This window comes from Dipteris shenzhenensis, chromosome 11 (assembly GCF_047967505.1).
Source record: "Dipteris shenzhenensis isolate YYH24624 ecotype China chromosome 11, Dip_SZ_1.0, whole genome shotgun sequence".
Lineage (NCBI taxonomy): Eukaryota > Viridiplantae > Streptophyta > Polypodiopsida > Gleicheniales > Dipteridaceae > Dipteris > Dipteris shenzhenensis.
In genome coordinates this window covers 22,026,704-22,047,881 of record NC_141606.1, presented here as the reverse complement: position 1 = coordinate 22,047,881, position 21,178 = coordinate 22,026,704, and the positions used below count along the sequence as shown (strand labels likewise).

The 21,178-nt window shown below is 46.5% G+C and overlaps 1 protein-coding gene across 3 annotated transcripts in view; it reads right to left on the bottom strand.

The window, feature by feature from the left end:
- IMB1 (Transcription factor GTE6) overlaps positions 1-21,178 on the bottom strand; it is a 93,431-nt gene that overhangs the window by 11,887 nt on the left and 60,366 nt on the right. For all 3 annotated transcript variants that reach the window (XM_087381426.1, XM_087381428.1, XM_087381427.1), the window contains 3 exons: positions 17,137-17,364; positions 16,936-17,046; positions 16,771-16,829 (listed from right to left, as the gene is read on the bottom strand). In XM_087381426.1, the coding sequence (XP_087237552.1) occupies positions 16,771-16,829; positions 16,936-17,046; positions 17,137-17,364 (398 nt within the window). The remainder of the gene's footprint in view (positions 1-16,770; positions 16,830-16,935; positions 17,047-17,136; positions 17,365-21,178) is intronic.

Genomic DNA, 21,178 nt, shown 5'->3' with positions numbered 1-21,178 from the left:
AGTACAATTGATTTGACTTAGTCACCTTTGTGATGACAAACACAAAGTTTCCAACTGGTTGGTTTCTCCATAGTAGATATACTAAGCAGGGTGATCCAACCCATACTGCTCACCACCCTGAAGAGGGTAGCAACTCCTTGGCTAAAGTAATTCTACTTAAACACAAACCACTTGATCTGAAAGATGCTACATGATTTTTATTACATTGGTGACTGATTACCAAAAATTAAGCACTATGCAAACTTAGCAAAAGCTCCCGGACAATATGGAATTCCAAAAAATATTTCATTATTAAAGTGAACTCATGAACAAGTATAAGTACAAGTCTACATAAGTACAAATATATAAATTCCCTTTTCAGTCGGCACAAGAAGAAAAGGTCGTATCCTTCTAATAGACTTAGAGAATTACCCATTCATGGGTTTAGGTTGAAGTATGTCTTAACATATTGGACTACTTAACATCGGCAGTAATGGGGTAGACCATCCTTCTGAATGTGCATCATCTAAAGGGTTCTTGTGGTTAATCAACAAGAGAACTCTTCTTCTAATCCGTCCTCATTTTTAAACTAATCATTGCCTAGTGTTGGTTAAGAATGAGCCATATGAGCTAAAGAATCTTTTAGCTCTTCTTGAAGACGATCAATTTCCCTGAGTATTACATGAGGAGCTCGATGCTTCCTCTCTGAAATGATTTCATCTTCGATTTCAATTAAAGAATGGTCCAAAGATACAGTAGTGTGCTTGCATGCGTTTCCATCATCATCAACTCAAGGTAGATAAGTTGAGCATGTCCAAAAAGTAGTTTAGTGGTAAGAAGAAGGAAGTGACAGATAGCGCCACGTGGGAAGAGATACTGGATGGAATGCTATGATGGACAGCCAATCGGAGCTGATGGGATTAACAAATAGACGAGGCTGATAGCCAGGGGAAGCAAGCTGAGAGACACGCCTGGATGTAGGCAAGATGGGGGCGGACAAACGGGCAACTGTGCACCAAGTAGTTGGTGGACTGAAGCTTACGATGAATCTGTGGCAGTGTGGCTTCAAGTTCATTCTTGATTTTGTTGGGATAAATGTGATCAAGGGCTTGCTCTAAGGTGCATGTGTGCATCTAGGGAAGTCACATGTGTGTGTGTGTGTATGTGTGTAGTAGAAGCACACCTAGTGCTATGAGCTGTCTAGTCTATGACATAAGTGATGATGTCAGCACAAAGGCCCCCACATGGGAGATTCCTTTGATTTAGCCAGTTCCACTAATGTAGGGGCTGATTGCCACTGATGTAGGGGAGGTGCCTACACCTTCCTCTCACTCTATATAATGGAGGATCTTCCTTCATCCTAATACACTTTCATTTTGTGTCACTTGAGCTCTCTCTTTGTGTCATCATGCATCTCTTTTATCCCACTCACTTCTTCATTTGGTATCAGAGCTGGTAGGCTCTAGAGAATCCACTTTGGTAGTGCCACCTCATCATCTTCTCCATCACCTCCATTTTGAAGCTCTCTCTCAGCCCCTCACTCACCCCTCCACTCTCTCAGCCCCTCGCTCACCCCCTCCCTCAACCCTCCCGCTCACCCCCTCGCTCAACCCTCCCACTCACCCCCTCGCTGAGCCCCCTTGCTCACCCCCTCGCACCCCTCCTCTCACCCCTCCACTCAGCCCCCGCAGCCCCTCGCTCAACCCCCCCGCTCAGCCCCTCGCTCACCCCTCCCGCTACCCCTCTCGCTACCTCTGCTACCCCCTCCTGCTAACTCTGCTACGTCCTCCGCTACCCCTCACTAACCCCCTCCGCTACCCCCCCCGCTACCTTTGCTACCCCCTCACTAACCCCCTCCGCTACCCCCGCTACCCCCCCGGCTACCCCTCTCTACCTCCCCCCCCCCCCTTTTTTTTTTTTTTTTGGCCCCAAAAAAAAAAAACCCCCCCCCGCTCTCAACTCCGACTTTAAAAAAAAAAAAAAGAGAAGCAGCTTTGACCTCCTGCACTCCTTTCTTTGCCCACTGCTCTTTCCCCCATAATGAAGGGAACAGGGGGATGAGGACAGGAGACTAGGCGGGAGACCCTTCGATCCAAATCTGCATACGCGTGGAGATGGGGAAGGGGAACGGTGACAAGACGAAAACACAAAAGCAACTCAGTCTGGAGGACTTCAACAAACGCAGCAATCGGAGCGGTTTGACAGTGGACAGCACCGTAGTCCAGAAGAAAGGGGCCCACCCAAAGCCCATGCCGCTCACCACATCCTCGACCTTTATGGTTACCACCACTATTTCACCACCATCATCCACCTCATCAGCTACGCCACCTCTCTCCTCCCCCTCTCCTGCATCATCATCACAAGTCTCCTCTCCAGTAGCCTCACCGACTAGATGGGTGGACGTGGCGAAACGGGAGCCCGCAAAGGCAACCGTTTCAACCTCCATACAGGAGCAACAGCAGAGAGCTTCGAAGGCCCTCAACATTCGGGTACGAGGAATCACGCAAGACAACACCAGCACCACTACGACGCCCATGGAGGAGGCGATCACTTTTGTGACCACCACCATGGGAGTCCCCGACCATGGCATAGAAGGAGCATGGCATGTTGGGAGAGATCCCAATCGAGAGCCGCCCCTAGTCATTCGCTTCAAAGATTCACATGCTCGACTAGCGACACTCCAACACCGAGCCTCTCTACGAGAGCATCCAACCTTGTCCATTTACGAGGATTCGACACCACTACAGATTGAGGAGCAACGAGTTCTTCTGCAGCAGTGGGATGTTGCCCGCAAGGAGGGAAAATGGGCCATGGTCCGAGATGGTAGGTTGTTGATCGGCACCCGTCGGGCTCCCGCCCGTACCTCCTAGGGGGACGGGGCCTATGAGACTCAGGTTTTCGAGACCCTAGACTGCACCATTTGGAACTGTAATGGTACCTTATGGTCAGACCCAGGGAACTTCTCGGAGTCTTATACAGGACGAGACATAGTCTTTTACACGAAGAAACATCAGAGCCCAGAGCGTCCACTACCAATAGTCAGTGGCTACACATGGGAGTCAGCCTTCAGGGATGAGACGAGGGATATTGGAGGAGTCCGAGGATCAGGCGGGGTCGCAATATTGTACAGGTTTTCCCTCGTTGGAGTCATCTCCATTGAGAGGAAGGACGCACACTCCCGATTCATGTGGATCCGGATCCGACGCACACACCCGTGACCTTTTCATAGCAATATGCTACTTCCCGCCAGACACGTCCCACTTCGCCAAAGTGACACGAGAGGAGGGTGAGACATCGCCATATGCACCCTTACATCAGGATATCCCAGACCTTTCAGCCCGTGGGGAAGTTCTCCTCGTTGGGGACTTCAACGCCAGGACGAGCACGCGCCAGACACCACGCCTAGACTTCTGAGATGACTCTATCATGCTACCAGACATGGACCTAGACGGAGCAGGTATGACCAGGACCTCATCGGACCGACATGGGCCTGTTACACCAATGGACACGCACTCCTTGATCTGGGTAGGATGCATGATCTCATCATCTACAACGGGCTCGACCTATGGCCCTCCTCAAGTGGTTTTACTTGCTTCCCACACGGGAGGGGCACTAGTGTAGTAGATTACATCATGGGATCCCCTACCTTCACTTCATGTATCACCGACTTCACCGTAGCATCACTCCCTCCAGGAGCTGATCACACATACCTATTCTTCACTATCGCCACCCCACGCTTAGCCACACCACACACCACATAGGAAGCACGACACCTACCACGACATACACTTTGATCACAACCTGTCACCGGCCTACTCTGGACGCCTAAACAAACTCCTAACCTACATCGATCACATACCACTCATAGAGGACCGTGCTGCCCTGATTAGTCGCACACTCCACGAGGCTACCCTCCAAATCTTTCCCCACACCACACGGTCCACTAGACCACCACCTCTTGGTTTCGTACCCTGCAACAATTGGTACGATGTGGAGTGCAAGGCTTATTGCCGACAACTCCGATTTGAAACCAGATGTCACCTCCCGAACACACCAGACACAGTACGCAAGTACCGACGTCTCGTATGTCGAAAGAAGCAGGCATTTCTTTGTCGAAATGAGGAGGAGCTGCTGCACATCTTATACAGCAGCAACTCTAAGGATTTTTGGCAGAGATTCCTTGAGCATAGGTCCCCATCTCCCCTCACCAACACGAGAGTCTGGCACACGTATGCACACCATCTTTATGATGTCCCACACCAACCCACTCCAGATCTCATACACACACCTCGCACCACCACTTGCACGTTGTTCATCAGAGGGGGAGTCAAGGACGCGACATTGAAACTGCACAATGGCCGAGCGAAGGATCACGAGGGGCTATGCACTGAGTTTATCGCATATGGGATCGACACGTTAGCCTCGATCCTAGCAAAGCTATTCAATGACGTTTGCCTTGGCTTCCCCTGCACCTGGACACTCAACACCATCACCCCCATCCACAAGGCAGGGGATCCCATGGACCCGAGTAACTACAGGACCATCATGATTGGACATGTGATGTCCAAGATCTATGCAGCTGTATTGGATGCATCGGTCAGCCTGTTCACAGAGATGAGAGGGCTCAGAGCAGAGGGTCAGGCCGGTTTCAGGCGAGACCATGGGACTATGGATCACATACTCACACTCAGGAGTGTCATTGAGGAGGCCAAATCACGGAAGAAGAGGATATATTGTTGCTTTGTGGATTTTCGCAAAGCCTTTGACACAGTACCTCGAGCTCGTCTCATCACACGCCTACAGACACTGGGATTTGATCAGGAGATCATCTGGGCAGTCATGGCACTGTATGAGAGAGTCTCAGGCCAAGTTTGGACAGGCGCAGGTTGGACAGATGAGATCCTGAGTACCATAGGGGTCAAACAGGGTTGTCCCTTATCACCGACCCTGTTTGGCCTCTATATCGATGAGCTTGAGACTTTCATGGGGGCGTTCGGAGGGACCGGTTGCTCACTTGCCGGTATCATCATCAGGATTCTTCTTTATGCAAATGACGTGGCACTCTTGTCGTCCACACCGGAGGGGCTCCAGCGACACTTGGATGCACTGCAGGCTTTGTTTATCCCATGATTTGGAGGTCAAGCTTGGCAAGACCAAGGTCATGATCTTTAACACCTCTCGAGCAAACATGCAACGGAAGCAGGTTACTTTTACTTTCAGTGGGTCACCAATTGAGATCATATCCTCATACACTTACTTGGGGGTCATCTTCTCCGGCCCGATCTTCACGATGAGACCAACGATGCAGGTCAGACTGAGCAGGGGATACGCTTCACTGGCTCGGCTAGAGAGACAATGCTTTCACTCCCACTTCCAGGACCCTCGGACCAAGGCTCTTCTCTTCAACTCCATGGTCCGACCAGCCGGTATGTATGGCAGCCCTTGTTGGGGGCCTGACATGTCAGAGATAGAGTGGACACGGGTGGAGCGCCTGCAGATCCTCATGCTCTCAGGATGATCCGGGGGAAACCGTCTGTACCACATCACATCATTCAGGCCGAGTTTGGTGCTTCTCCACTCCAACTAGATGCAGCCTTTCAGACCATCACATATCTACACCGGGTTAGATCATATGGGGACTGCACATCAGGGAAACAGAGGTTGCCATGGTTGGCTCTCGATTCCTCCATGAGGTTGGCAGCAGAGGGAGACGAGCGATGCTGGTATGCACGGATTCACAGATGGTTTGTGAGACTAGGGTTCCACATCGATAGGATACCTCCTTTTCAGTACAGTTTAGATGCCCCTCCGGTACTCCCACCCACCATCCCAATTGGGCCACACACCAACCAGGTCATTCGAGAGGATCTCCTGCAGCTAAACACCTTTAGGACCTGGTTGGAGCCGAGGGAGCTCCCACTGAAGCTGAGTTTCTACAGAGATTACTGTCTTCGTATTTCGGAGGAGGGATTCATCACACCACCGGGGTACACTGAGCTTCATATGCCTCACTACGGATCTCCATCAGACAGTTTCGGGTATCATCACACCGCCTCCGCATAGAGAGCGGCACAGCAGACGGGATTCCTAGGGAGCATCGCTTATGCATATTGTGCGACTGTCAGGAGGTTGAGTCGAAGGAGCATTTTATTTTCAGGTGCCTAGTGTACTATGAAATCCGAGGTCGCTACCACTGCCTCTTCGGAGACGGCTTCGGGCTCCTTTCCAGATTCCTCGCCTACCCAGATTAGAGATGCCTCGCGGCCTTCATTCACGAGGGGGTCCGACACAGAGAGTACTTACTCAGGCGACGAGGCTTGGCCACATCATCAGACACCTCTCAGAGCAGGATCACAGAGTTCTTCCCATCGAGTGACATTGATCGTCCAGTCTCTAGCCGCAGATGTGATAGAGACCCCGACCCGACAACCGCAGCACGACACACGAGACATCGAGGGGGGACACAGATCACTCTGGGGGACCTCCTGTCATTGTTTAGACCCGGGATACGTCCCATGGGAGTCACGGTGGCTCTGGTCTTGTGTCGAGCCTCGTCCAGGAGACCGAGACGCATAGCACACCTTGACGGGCGCCAGCGTCCCATCATCGGCTATGCACCAGCCAGGGCGACATGACATATGGAGGATTCCGCTCCGCTCCAGTCCTTTTCTTTTCTTTTCATTAGTACATCCAGATGTATTTGATTATGTATGATCAGACTTAGGGTTCAGCACGCGTGATGATGCTCATTTCAGTAGCTCCACCCTTACTGTGATTTGTATCAGGTTTTCTTTCAGTCTCATAGACCCATCGGTCTTCCGAAGACTCTAATAAAATTTCTTTCTTTCTTTCTCTCTTCCTCTTCAGAATTCCCTAAGCTCTGTTCTCTTCATCCTGTGCGCCATTTGCAAAACCCTTTGAACTAAAGCTTCTACCCCCTGGGTCGCACCTCTGGCTCAGAGCATTCTCCTAGATTTGGTCTCTGTCGCCCGTGCTGATCCAAACAGAGTGCGCCGACTGTTCGTCAAATTCTGCGCCTACAGAGCAAATGACGATCTGCCCTTCAAGCACAAGTTAGGCAATGCCTAGAGCTTGCTGCTGGTGAAATCTGAGCCTATATGGTCCAATGGTTGCAGAGAAATCAGCAAAAGAACAGTCGACTTTGGTGAGACTCTCACAGGCAATGTGGCGCACTATTTTGCCCCTCCTCTGCTGTGCTTGCTCTCTGGGATAAAGACTTCATTCCAGCCTACAAAGCCCCAAATCTGAAAATATGAGGAGTGAGAATTCAAGCCTCCAAGTTACTATTTTCCTTGTAAGCATTTTTGACAGTTTTTGAAATTTGATGCTAGAGTAAATGCTAAGATGATGCTTGAGGTATGAAATGGTGCTAAACTACAGTTCAGAGAATGCAATTTCAGTTTGAGGTTCAGTTGGGACTAATCTCTGTCAAGATGCCAAGCTCTCAATGTTCTTCCAATGCTAAGCACTTAAAGAAGACTACAAGAAGGACAAAGTTCAAGGTAAAGAAAACCTCGGCCAAGAAGCTTTGGGAGAAGCCAACTAGGTATGCATATGCTAAACAACTAGGCTTTTCTGAGTTTATCTCTAGCAATCTACATTTGTATGGTGAGGGAGATTTCTTTGTTCAACAAGATTAGTCATTTTGTAAGAGAGTAGACACTGCCTGATAAAGGTAAGACCCTCTCATGGCTACCTATAAAATTGACAAGTTCAATGGCCAAGGCTTTCACACATGGCAAATGAAGATAAAGTTTGTGCTTATGAAAGAATATTTGTGGGACTTGGTCAAGGCAGGAACTCAATCCTCTCAAGAAGGTGAATCAACCACAACCAAAGGTAAAGGGAAGGCAAGTGACTCTTCTTCTACACCTACAGATGCCAAAAGGATAGAAAAAGCTCATGCAATAATTGCATTAGGTTTGGGAGATGATTATGTGCATCACATTTCAGACTTATAATCCCCTTTTGAGGCATGGCATAAGCTAGATGTATTATTTGGTGCTAGCTCTCATACATGCAGCTCATGTAAATACTTTGAGGAGTCTTATGATACAATTGGCTTCAATTAACTCTCCAGAGACTGAAGATGATGCAATAGCTGTGCTCTTGAAGAGTATGCCTCAAGACTATGATTATGTTGTGACTACTTTGAAAAATCTTTCCCAACCCACACTAGAGGGCATCATCAGTGCTTTACAAGAGGAAAGAAAGAACACTTCAAGAATGGGTAAAGTACACACAGAAGCACTTGCAGTAAAGTTTTCATGAAAGAGCAAGTACAAGGCATGCAAGCATTGTGGAAAAAACAATCATCTTGAGAAGGATTGTTATAGAATCAACCCTTGCACTTATTGTGGCAAGAAAATTCATTCACAGAAGTTTTGCAATGAGAAAAAGAAGAATATGACAAATTTGGTTGAAGAGAGAACACCATCAACAAATGAAGAATCAAACTTTGTGGTAGAAGTCAAGGACTTTGTCTTTTGAGCACTTTGTCTTTGAAATTTTGTTTATCATCACTTAGTCAAATTTTGAGGTTCTCTGCCTGGAGTAGTACTCCAAAAAGAATGTTATGTGTTTTGTCTTTTGTAAATCACCTCTGGTCACCATACGATGTAGGCCATGTGATATGTGTGTTTGGTCTATCTCATTTTTGTAAACCTTGATCCTTGGGCACCTTTGCTAGCATGAGATCCTAGCCATAGATTTATCCTTGACCACCGTGAGATGGCATGTGTGACCACCATGAGATGACATGAAAAACTATGTGACTAGATGTATCCTTGACATAGCAAGAGGCAAACCCTTGAGGAGGGGTATGTTGGGATGAATGTGATCAAGGGCTTGCTCTAAGGTGCATGTGTGCATCTAGGGAAGTCACATGTGTGTGTGTGTGTGTGTAGTAGAAGCACACCTAGTGCTATGAGGTGTCTAGTCTATGACATAAGTGATTTGCACTCTATTAATAATTATATTATGTATAAAAAGTAAATTTTTATACATAAATTGTAGCATATTGCCGTTTCTTCTGTTTCCGTTTCGGCGGGAGTCGGAAACTCTGTTTCGTCTGTTTCCGTTTATGCTGGCAACTATGCTTGATAGTCATATGTGGACGATATGTTGCTCAAAGGCACAAATGAAGAGAAAATTGCAGAAATATGAAGAAGTGAGTGGGATAAAAGAGATGCATGATGACACAAAGAGAGAGCTCAAGTGAGGCAAAATCAAAGCGTATTAGGATGAAGGAAGATCCTCCATTATATAGAGTGAGAGGAAGGTGTAGGCACCTCCTCTACATCAGTGGCAATCAGCCCCTACATCAGTGGAACTCGCTAAATCAAAGGAACCTCCCATGTGGGGACAGCATATTTGTCATCCTCAAAGATGACCTGAAATCCAGCTCTGTTAAGAGTGGACACTGAAAGAAGATTTTTGGTTATACCAGGCACATATAAGACATCTGAAAGTCTGAAAATTGAGCCATCAATGGCAGTGAGCTCAACATCTCCTGTGCCACGTACTGAATATGATGAGTTGTTGGCACAAGTGACTTTCTTACCAACGGGAGGTGGATGCAAGGAAGTAAAAAGACACTTCCTAGAAGTGATGTGCTTGGATGCACCGCTGTCAAAATACCAAGTGTTCAGTGTTTCATTGACACTGAAAGCAGATGCATCCGTAGAAGAGTCATAACTGCAAGTCAAAAATGCATATGTATCATCACTGGAAGTGGCTGTACTATCCCGAGCATCTGGAACAGCCAGCCTAGAATCTGAAATGCAAGATAAAAAGGCATAATCCTGTCCAACAAACTTGGCTGCAGCATCCCCACTATCAGATGCATGAGGAGCTGAATCTGAAACAGCCATACCGGAGCTGTTTTTCTTCTCTTTTGCAAGCCTTTTCCTGCATTCTGCTATGTGATGACCTGGCTTTTTGCAGTGGCTTACTTGCATCATTTTTAGCCTTTTGTGAAGGCTGTCCTGACCCACTGGAAGGCTGATTTACTGATGTCTTTGCCTGTCCCTTTGTTTTTTATTTAAACTTTGAGAGCATGGCTTGTTCACCTACACGTGAAGCCAAATTTTTCCTGGTCTGCTCTTCCTGAAGCAGAAGTCCTATCAACTCATGAAAAGTGAGAGGATTTGCACCCCCCCTCAATGATAAGTTCAGCGAGGTATGAAAGCTGAGATAAGAAACCAACCTTACGCCCACCAATCGAAAGAATGACCACTGAGCTCTAGAGGGAACTATGATCCCATGTCCAATCACCAAGGGAAGCATAGAAGAAGAAACATAAATACAAGTACCTCCCCCGGTGCCCAAGGCGGGTGACCAAAAAGTATGCACAAAAAGAAGCTTACCCAACTTGGCACAATCCCTGACATCCAGTTTGTGTTCCTGAATCATGAGGACATCAATGGGGCCCCCAGTAACACCTGGATGAAGTTGGTTACGAATCAGCTACCTACGGCGGCGGTGAGATACACCTCCAAGGCCTTGAACGTTCCAACTGACAATCTTCATCGACAAGAGGAATTCAGACTATGCAGGGAATGCAGATAACCGGAAGTCTACTACCGGTTATATTTTCACATTTGCAGGAGGTGCTATATCATGGGTGTCTCGGTTGCAGAAATGCGTTGCACTGTCAACCACAGAAGCTGAATATGTTGCAGCCACTGAGGCTTGCAAGGAAGCAATATGGCTTACTCGGCTGGTGGGAGATTTGGGCATTACAGGAGATATGCAAGTTTTGCATTGTGATAGTCAGAGTGCTATCATGTTGGCAAAGAATCCGGTCTTTCATCAGAAGACCAAGCACATAGAAGTGAAATATCATTTCATCAGGGAGGTACTGGAAGACAAGCGACTTGGGCTTGTGAAAGTACATACTGATGATAATCCTGCAGATTTGCTCACTAAGAGCTTGCCTACAGAGCGGTTTGCACATTGCCGCCACATCATGGGATTAGGATGAGACCATTCTTATTTTATGGTCTTGTATACAGTAACTGTATATTGCTGTAATTTTTATTCTTTTTTCCCCTTTAGGCACATTGGCCTTTAGGTGGGAGGTTGTTGGGGTTAAAGGCACATTGCCAACCCTTAATTAAAGAATTAAAGATAGGACACCTATGACTGTCTTAAGACAGTCATAGGGTAAACCTAATCCTAATAAAACATAAGTGAGTTTGTGGTGTGGCTCACTCTCACTTCACACCCGCACTAGAGTTTCTCTCTCTCACTCTCACTCTCTTGCTCTCTTCCACTTCTCTTCCCCCCTCATAAATATTCTTGAGCTTGTCCAGGCTCTCCTTGGCTGAGGTAGTGAGGTCAAGTTGATAAAAGCAATTTGTTGACCAACCTCACACCAAGATACGCCAACTCTTTGTCATGCTGCTCATCCCTAGATGCAAGGGGTGTTGATGAATCTTCACCACGAGGACGAGGCTCCATAGTAGCAAACTGGCGTAATAGATTTCACAGCAGCAAATGAAGAACCAGCAAGCTGAAATGAATAACCAGCAAGTAGAGGGGCTGGTCTAGGGCACTGAAATGGATCAACAGTCTTCACAAATGCAAGGCGGTTGAAGAAATGCGTGAATAAACGTGTCTAGTTGGTGGATGACCTCGGATATGGCAAAATGCAAACCCTAATGGAAAATAGCAAGAATATGCCTTGAAATGGAAAACTGAGTGGTGCAGTAGGTTTGGACTCCTCAAAACAGCTCACTAGAGCACTCTGAAGTGCAAAAACAGGCTGTCCACGTGGAAGGTGGCTCCCTAAACAATTTGAAATACGGTAGCAGGCCTCCACAACGCAAACCGACTGTTGTAGAAGAGCTCGAGGCTAAGAGCAGATCGAAGGTGACTGGAAATGCAGCTCCAAGGTGATTTAGGGTTTAGAAATGCTGGAGCAGATGAGGAAAACACCCAAAATCAGCTTTGATGTAGACGGTTATGCTCCAACAGCACCAAAACAGCTCGAAATTGCAGTAACAGCTCCAAAACATGTCGAAAAACCTTCAAAAGACCTCGAAAATCTGCAAATAATGTGTCCGGGTGGTCAATTTCTGCTGTAGCAATCTGCAAACCCTAAAAACGGGGATGAAACAGCTCCGAATCAGCTCATATGCAGGCGTCTCTTGGAAAACGTGCTAGCCAGCAAGCTGTGGAGAGGCTAGACGGGCAGAAATGGTCACAAAAAGATGCAAAACAGAGGCGAAATGAGGGCAGCAAGGATGGCGGCTGTAAGGGTAGAAAGCAGCTGATAGGAGACAAAAACGAGGCTGAATCTAAGGCAGAAATGTGCAGGGCTGAGGCAGCTGCAGGAAGAAAGGTTTGAGCAGAATTAGGGTTTTGGATTAGGGTTAGGTCTAGGATGACGTGGCAGCTATGGCAGGATTGACCTACTCTGATACCATGGTGGAGAGAGAGGGAGAGAAGGTTAGGGTGTGAGGAAATAATACATGAATGAAAACATAATGAAAGGCTACCTTATTCATCAAGTGGGACAAGACAAGTGAAGTACAAGCCTTATATAGGCTACTCACTCACACTCTAGCACCTAGTGTATATGGGATAAGTCCCATGATGACACGTGGCACTCACACAAGACTCACACACATAAAGTAGTACTAGATCACCTAGTACTACACACTAACACACTCTTTGACTAAGATATCTCCAACAGCAAAGTGCATACTTTTAGGCCATGTAGAAAGAAAGAAAGAAAGTTTATTGAAGTCTCCTAAAGACCGATGGGTCTATGAGGCTGATACAAAACCTGATACAATGAGCAAAAGGATGGAGCTGCTAAACGAGCATCCTAACCCATGCTAGAAAACTGTGTAGGACATAGTCAATGTCATCATCACCAATGTCACCATAGTTAATAGAATACAGCACACACACGACATGAAATGTCAAAGTAAAAGTAGCCCCCGTGACGGACAAGGTTGTGCAGGCAAAAAACCTGTGATAGATCAATGTCTATTGTCTGGAAGTGTAGCCGGTTGTGATCTCCTGGTAGCAGCTCTACGCTTGACAAGCGCCACTGTAACCCCTGTCGGCTGTACCCCGGGTTTGAACATAGATGAAATGTCAACTAGCGTTGTCCTCTGTCGAGTGTGTTGTCTCTGGTTCTCGAGGTCTCTGTCTCACTTGCTATCTGTGATCATGGGGACAGTATGCTCTAGCCATAAGAACTCCATGATCACACTCTGAGATGGGTCCAATAAGGCCTCCCGCACCTGTCTCTGTGATCTGGTGAGACGCTCTCTATGTCAGACCGCCTCATGAATCAAAGTGGCGAGGCACATCTGGTCTGGATATGAGAAAAGTCTGGAAAGGGGCCCGAAGCTGTCTCTGAAGAGGCAATGGTATCGTCCACGAATCTTGTAGTAGATTGGGCAACGAAAGGCCAAGTGCTCCTATGACCCAACCTCATGCCGGTCAAATAGTGTGCAAATACAACTCTCTCAAGATCCCCTCTACTTGTCAGTCTCGATACGGAGTCGGTGTGATGAGACACGGAATTGCCCAATGGCAATCCTAAGCGAGTGTGGTAGGTGGATCTGAGTGTACCCAGGCGAGACAATGAAACCCTCCTCGGAGATTCGCAAGCAAGCGGGACAATGAAACCCTCCTCGGAGATTCGCAAGCTTCACAAGGAGCTCTGCTTGTGCCAACCAGGTCCTGAATGTGTGTAGCTGTAAAAGATCCTTGATCGGGGGGGGCCATATATTAGATGAATTCTTGAAACAAAGAGGGATTATGTATCACTGTACAACCCCAAATACACTTTAGCAAAATGTTGCCATTGAAAGGAAGAAGTCTCTGATGGAGGTGGCCAGATGCATGATCAAAGGAAAGGCACACATATATTGGATGGAGGGAATAATATGTGCAGCATATATTTTGAAGAGATGCCCCACCAAGGCCTTGAAAATTGTGACTCACTTTGAGGCTTGGTATAAAAGAAAACCGAAGGTGGAGTACCTCAAGTAGTTGCATAGCCTATGCATGTATACCTAGTCAGTCAAGAAGCAAGCTGGATGATAAGGCAATTCAATGCATTTTCGTTGGCTACGGTAGTGAGAGCAAGGCTTACCATCTCTACAATACTCAAACAATAAGGATTTCGTCTCGGTAGAGATGTGATTTTTACATAATACTCAGATCAGTTTGATAGACAGCTGCATGCAGGGACTCAGGATGTGTTTGAAATGGTAGTTGAAGGCACTTGAGATCAGCAAATAGAAGATCAAAATATTCAGCCTGCACATGCTGATGCACAACAGTGTCTGGATGCTCCTGATCGGGTCTAGGATGAGCTTATCACTAAACAGCATCTGCATGCTCTTGATCAGGTCTAGGATGTGCAGAAGGTGGTAAGAGAGAAGCTAGAACAGTCCCTAGAATCTAGATGGATGTTGCAAACTCTGCAGGACAGCAGACTTCAGCCCCTCTGACTAGTAGAACAAGGTCTGGTTCAAGAGGACGGTGGAGCAAACTTTGCTGATTCAGCTTGGATGAGTTCACTGTATGATACAGATGAACCAAGCAGTTTTGAGGATGCTCAAGCATTGGATGAGGGCAATGTAGTTAGAATTCGATTCTATCATGGAGAACCATGTGTGGGAATCGGTAATTTGACCATGGGGAAGAGAGCTATTGGGGGCAAAGTGGGTGTACAAGATCAAAAGGGAATTCGAATGTACCATTGACAGCTACAAAGCAAGATTCGTTGCCAAGGGCTTTTCTCAGCAAAGGGGATGATAGACTATGATGAAACCTTTTCCCCTACCATCAAGGCACTACCATTAGATGTGTTGTTTCATTGGTAAAGACAACATCTCTACCAGTGTAGGTCTTTGAGAACCCCCTGGATCAGACCAAAGGGTACTGTTACAATATCCATGCATCCATGCGGAATTTATTTTGTACCTCCGTCCCATAGGCCCAACATTGTTGTGTGTTGTTTTTATCCCTCTCTCCTCTTTCTCCACCTTATTGTCTTTGTATGCAACTCATTTTCCTTCCTATCTTGATACCATCATTCGAATCATCCCCTCCCTTCTGTGCTCTTGCTACAAGAGCGTGAGATTATCGCCTATGAAGATAGATCTGTCCACTGCAGTCCGGAATCTAATAACCATTGGCCTTGCTCTTTACCCACTCTCCAAGCTGCCTCTAGGCTTCAACATCGCCCATCAGGGTCTCGACTATGGTAGCTAAAACAATTCAGGCTAAGAAGATGCCACACATCACATACCTAGGGCAAAGCATTGAGGTAGTTAAACACTTCAAATACTTGGGTACCAAAATTCCAGCAAAATATCAATGGCAAAATGCTCTAAACCAAGAATTCATGCTGGCTAGACCAACTACTATGCTTTTGAGAACAGATGCGACCAAGGGAGCATACATAGACGGCACCTTAGGTCTTATCTATTCATTCTGCTCTATGGAGGGCGGCGGGGCGGAGCGAGCAATTGGAAAGACATTGGAAAAAATCCTTCTTGAGGAGACATATGGGGATTAAGTCCACGACTCCTTACTCCGTCCTTTTATAGGAAGCTGGAGATAGGCTACTCTGGAATTCGCTGCCTTGGAAAGAGTATACCGATGTCACAAAGGTGAAGGAGATGCCCAGTGATAGACTACCTAAGATAACGTGGGAGACTGGATCTAGATTGCAGAAGATGATCTAAAGCATGATCCTTACACGGAGTGGGTCCTAGAGATACACGCATGGTTCGGAAGATGGGAGATTGGAGTGGATGCTGGACTTATCTCCTGAAGAAATGAAGCTGAAAATCATTGGTCACCATCTACAGGATACTTTTCACACACCATGGAAAGAGGCTCCGAACAGTCAACTCTGAGTATTATTCTGCACACATCAATCCCTGCAATTGGCAAACTCACATAGAGGGGCAAGTGCAACCGCACTTAAAGACACCAATCTCACCTCAGGATCGAAACACCATCACCTTTAAGGACACTGCCTGTTCAAGTGCCTGCTTTCCCCACCTCTACGCGGCCCTGCATCGTCATGGTGGACACATGGTCTTGGGCACGCAGTCCTGCACTTTGTCAGGAAGCTGCGACGGGTGAAGGTTGGGCTGGGGAGGCGCTGGGGTGCAATTGTGATTGCAGAAGGGCAGCTCGAGGGCTGTGCGGCAGAAAGAAAGAAAGTTTATTAAAAGTCTATGAGACTAAAAGAAACTGATACAATGAGCTGAGGGGTGGAGACACTAAGCAGGCATCAACACCCATGACGAATACAAAAGAAAATCCATAATCCTGATCATAACAGCGTCAGTACATAAAGAGAAAACTGTCTGAGTTCATGAAGTGGGAGCTGACGAGGGCGTCAACCCTAGGAGGCATGAGAACATACTGAGAGGGCTGACAGGGACTCAGGCTAAGAGAGAAAGATGGAGCGAGGAGAAAGGTGGAGAGCAGGTGCAACTGATCGAGAGGCTCAGCAACATATAACTGACGATGACAGAGAGTATCATATCCCTTGCACAATGTTTTTAGGCTTGATGATGCACAGAAGTTGCCCCTAAACCCATGGCTCAAAGTGAATACATCCATATCAAGATCATGCATATGGCAGATGACAGAAAACTTTAGAATAACTTTTAGCTGGAATGTTATTTACGATTCCCTGCAGCAAACAAGAACATTCCAACAATTGATCTTACATGCTAGATGCCGCAGACAAGATCAAAAAGCAGAATAATGAACAACCTGCATTGGGGAGCTACTTGCTGTCTTAAGACCTCTAGCTGCTTATTTACTTCATCCAGCTGCAAAGAAGATAATGAGACTTGTGAGGTTACTTTGGCTGTTTCACTCATTAATGGCTATTCAGAACTCAGGAGGTTAAGCAAGATAGTATGCTAAAAAGCATACCTGATGGTTCAAATCACCAGCAAGTTTGTCCATTGCTGCTTCTTCTGCAACATGAAGCGCCTCCATCTCCTTCATGTGTGCTTCTCTTTCTTCTTGTCGTCTCTTGGCATCCTGACCCATTACATAAAGGCATTGATTTTCCAAACTCCTCTGCAATCTCTAATACAATACTTAGAAAGAGTCTATGCATTGATACTTAACCTCCTCTATCACTTTGGGTTCAAGTGCAGTCTTCCATTTGTCTTCAAATTTCTCTGACAGAGTCTTCGCCATTAGATGCACATCTGTCCCCTCCTGATTGTAGGTCATCGCGTTGCTAAATACAAGCCTTACATCATCACAGATTTCCTGCACATGCTTGTAGCCAGACCCATCCTTTGCATCCATTCGATTCCGAATGGTCCCCAAGTCCATTGGTCTTTTTATCACCTAGGTAAGTACACCAAACCAAATGTTTATAGTTGCATATCCCTGCTATTTAGAAAGCCATGTTACAATAGAACTGCAGCAGTTTTGTCAAAGTTGTGAAACATAAGTGCTCAATACAGCTAAGGCAATAAGAGTTTTATCATCACATTGAGTTCAGAGTTTATGTCAACAAGTGATCCAAGAGGATTTTGCATCCATAGTACTCACACTCAGAGTAGTATCCAGCCATGGGTCTCTGAGCTCCAAGATTCTGCTGCTCCTTCTTCCTTCTTCCTGTCTGCCCTTCCCCTCTACCTCCTCGCCTCTTACCTCCTCCTCTACCTGTCCGTACAGCCAAACTTGCTGTATGGCATTTCCATACAGCACCCCCCTCCTTTCCCAATGTGTACTGACCTGTCCATACTCCTCACTCTACACATGCCCATACCCCTCATCACCCTGCCCATATATACCCCTGTACACCTGCCCATACAACCACACTGACCGTACTGCCCTGCTCTCCCCCCCCCCCCACCCCATCTCCTGACTGTATCCAGTAGCTCCAAGATCCTGCAGCTCTCCTCCTGTCTGCCCTTCCCCTATACCTCCTCCCCTGCCTGCCCATACAGCCACACTTGCTGTACGACATTTCTGTACAGCAGCACCCCCCCTTTCCCTATGTGTACTGACCTGTCCATAGTCGTCACTCTGCCCATGCCCGTTCATCACCCTGCCCATATGCACCCCTGTGCACCTGCCCATATAACCACACTGACTGTACTGCCCTCCCTCCCCTCTTTTTCTCAATCCTGTCCTTACCTTACCCGTACGGCCGTACAAATTCACCATGCATGTTATGTACCAAGCAGAAGCAATCTTTAACCAAGAAACATACACACAAGAGAGAGAAAGAAATAAAGAAAGAAAGTGTATTAAACTCTTCAAAAGACCAAAAAGCTGAAAGGGTGGAGCCTCTAAGTGGGCATCAACACCCAAGACGAATACAACATATCCATGATCATAGAGATACCAATACATAAGAAATATCTATGATCCCATGGAGAGGCTTGCATGTGGCATCATTATAAACTGTATAAACATATCCCAAATAGGCTAAAAAAGAATCTCCACAGCAAAAAGAACTAGTTCAAAGTACGCTCTTCTCTATTGGACATCACCAGCCTTCATGCATGTTATGTACCAAGCGGAAGCAATCTTTAACCAAGAAACGTACACACAAGAGAGAGAAAGAAATAAAGAAAGAAAGTGTATTAAACTCTTCAAAAGACCAAAGAGCTGAAAGGGTGGAGCCTCTAAGCGGGCATCAACACCCAAGACAAATACAACATATCCATGATCATAGAGATACCAATACATAAGAAATATCTATGATCCCATGGAGAGGCTGTCATGTGGCATCATTATAAACTGTATAAACATATCCCAAACAGGCTGAAAAAGAATCTCCACAGCAAAAAGAACTAGTTCAAAGTACGCTCTTCTCTATTGGACATCACCAGCCTTCTTGCACAGCTCCTGAGACGTGAAGTGAAAGACCAAGTGGAGGGATACACTAAGCCTTGGAAACTTCGCTCTCTTCAAGTAATTGAAGAGGAAGAAAGAAAAGAATGTGATGGAGAGTGGGACTCCCACTTCGATAGCCCATCTAGTGGTAGATTGCCAGCCAATCTGGCCAACCTACCACAGCATTTGACATGACCCCAGCACTCCTGAAACCTCTGACCTGCAAGCAAACACAAGAACACACCAAACGTGAGGAAACTGAGCAAGCTGCTCACCACCCAACCATGACATCTACGGGATGCGATCCCGAATCAGGAGATGTCCCCTCCAAGCCACGAGCTGAGCCACGAGCTGAGCTACTGGCATGAACTCCCAACCAGATCCTAACCAGCCTGGTGTCCCATACCACCAGGTGGCGCTGTGAAGCCTCGGATCTGCTGCTGGGCCTTGGGCTACGCTATGATGCAGGCGCGCGTCCGTGACTCAATCCAGGATCAGACCTAGCACCTGGGGACGAGACTTGCTCCCATCGGCTCTCTGAGAACTGAACCTCTGGGCCGCTTATATAGACTCGGACCCCAAGCGCCAAAAATAGCGAAGACCTCTAACTCGTTCGTACCCTTGCCACTCAAGCCGGGAATCAAGCCTACCTAGCTCTAAGCCTCCCCAGGCTACCTAAGCTAGTCTTGTGTATACAGTACATGTCGGATACCAATCCGTGCACATGACATACTTCCCCTCCTCTAAGAACTCACTCCTGAGTTTGCTAAAAAACCCAAGAATGGCCTCTAGAGGTTCTGTAATGTCTCCCATGTTGCATCCTCCTCAACACGATCCTTCCACTTGATCTTGTATTCCGTGATAGTTCTATTACGAATCTGTCTTTCACGAAATTCAAGAATACTCTGAGGTTCGTGTGGAATAAAAGTCAAATCTGTAACTTCTATAATCTCTTGAGGAGAAACAAGTTGATCATCTGCACCCAGTAACTCTTTCAGTCTACTGACATGAAATACTGGATGTACTTTAACAGCAGGAGGCAATTCTAGTCTATATGCAACTGGTCCAATTCTTTTAATAACCTTGAACGGACCACAGTATCTGGGGGATAACTTTGGAACCAAACCAGTACTTAGGCTCTTGGATTCCTTGGGAATACGCAAATATACCATCGTTCCTTCAAAGAACTCTCTAGGTGAACGATGTCTATTAGCATAAAATCTGTCCCGATCTTGGGCATTTCTGATAGACTCCTTGGCAAACTGCAACATTTCTTGCATGTCTTGCAAGAATGTCTTTGTAGCATCATTTTGGCTTCCCTTTAACCCAACCATAACTGGTGACTTAGGTTGAAACCCATACATAAGCATAAAAGGACTGTAATCAGTACTCGTATGCTTTGCACTGTTATAAGCAAATTCTATCATAGATAGATAATCTTCCCATGAAGATTGTCTCTTAGAAACATATGCCCGAAGCATATCTTCAACCAATTGGTTGACCTTCTCTCTACTGCCATCAGATTGTGCATGATCAGAGGAATTCATACTTAGAGTAGTTTCCAACTTCTCAAAAGCAAGTGTCCAGAAATTACTTGTAAACTTCGAGTCCCTGTTGCTGACTATGTCAGAGGGCACACCATACAGCTTAAACAAGTGGTCCACAAACTCGTGAGCCAGCTGAATAGCTGAAATAGTTGTTCTAGTAGGTAAGAATCTAGCCATTTTTGTTAGACGGTCGACTATGGCCCAAATAGAGTCATGACTCTTGCGCATTCTTGGCAAACCGGTAATAAAATCCATGGAAATACTTTCCCATTTATTACCCGAGATTTGCAATGGCTGTAATAAACCCGCGCTTCTAAGGCATTCTACCTTAGTAACCTGACAAACCCGGCAACCTACCACATAGTGTTCAATAAATGCACGCATCTTAGGCCAATAAAAGGTATTCTTCACAAGAGACAGAGTCCGATGTATACCTGGATGTCCAGCACTAGGAGCATCATAGAGAATCTTGGATCGAAGATCCAAAACATCTGGTACACATATCTTTCCATTCCGGAACAGCAAGCCGTTCCTAATCATTCACTGACCTCCCACCGCCTGTACCGTAGGTGGCACAATCCCTGAGTCCTGGTCAACCATGGAGCTCCCATCCTGGACTTTCTACCAATAAGAACTGAAATGACTATCAGTTGCGCAAAGCCCTCTCAAGGATTGAAATAGGTCTGAGGATATTTTCGTAAATGACATAGCATTTACAAACTTGACTCGACCTAAGGCATCCGCCACACTATTCAGCGAACCCT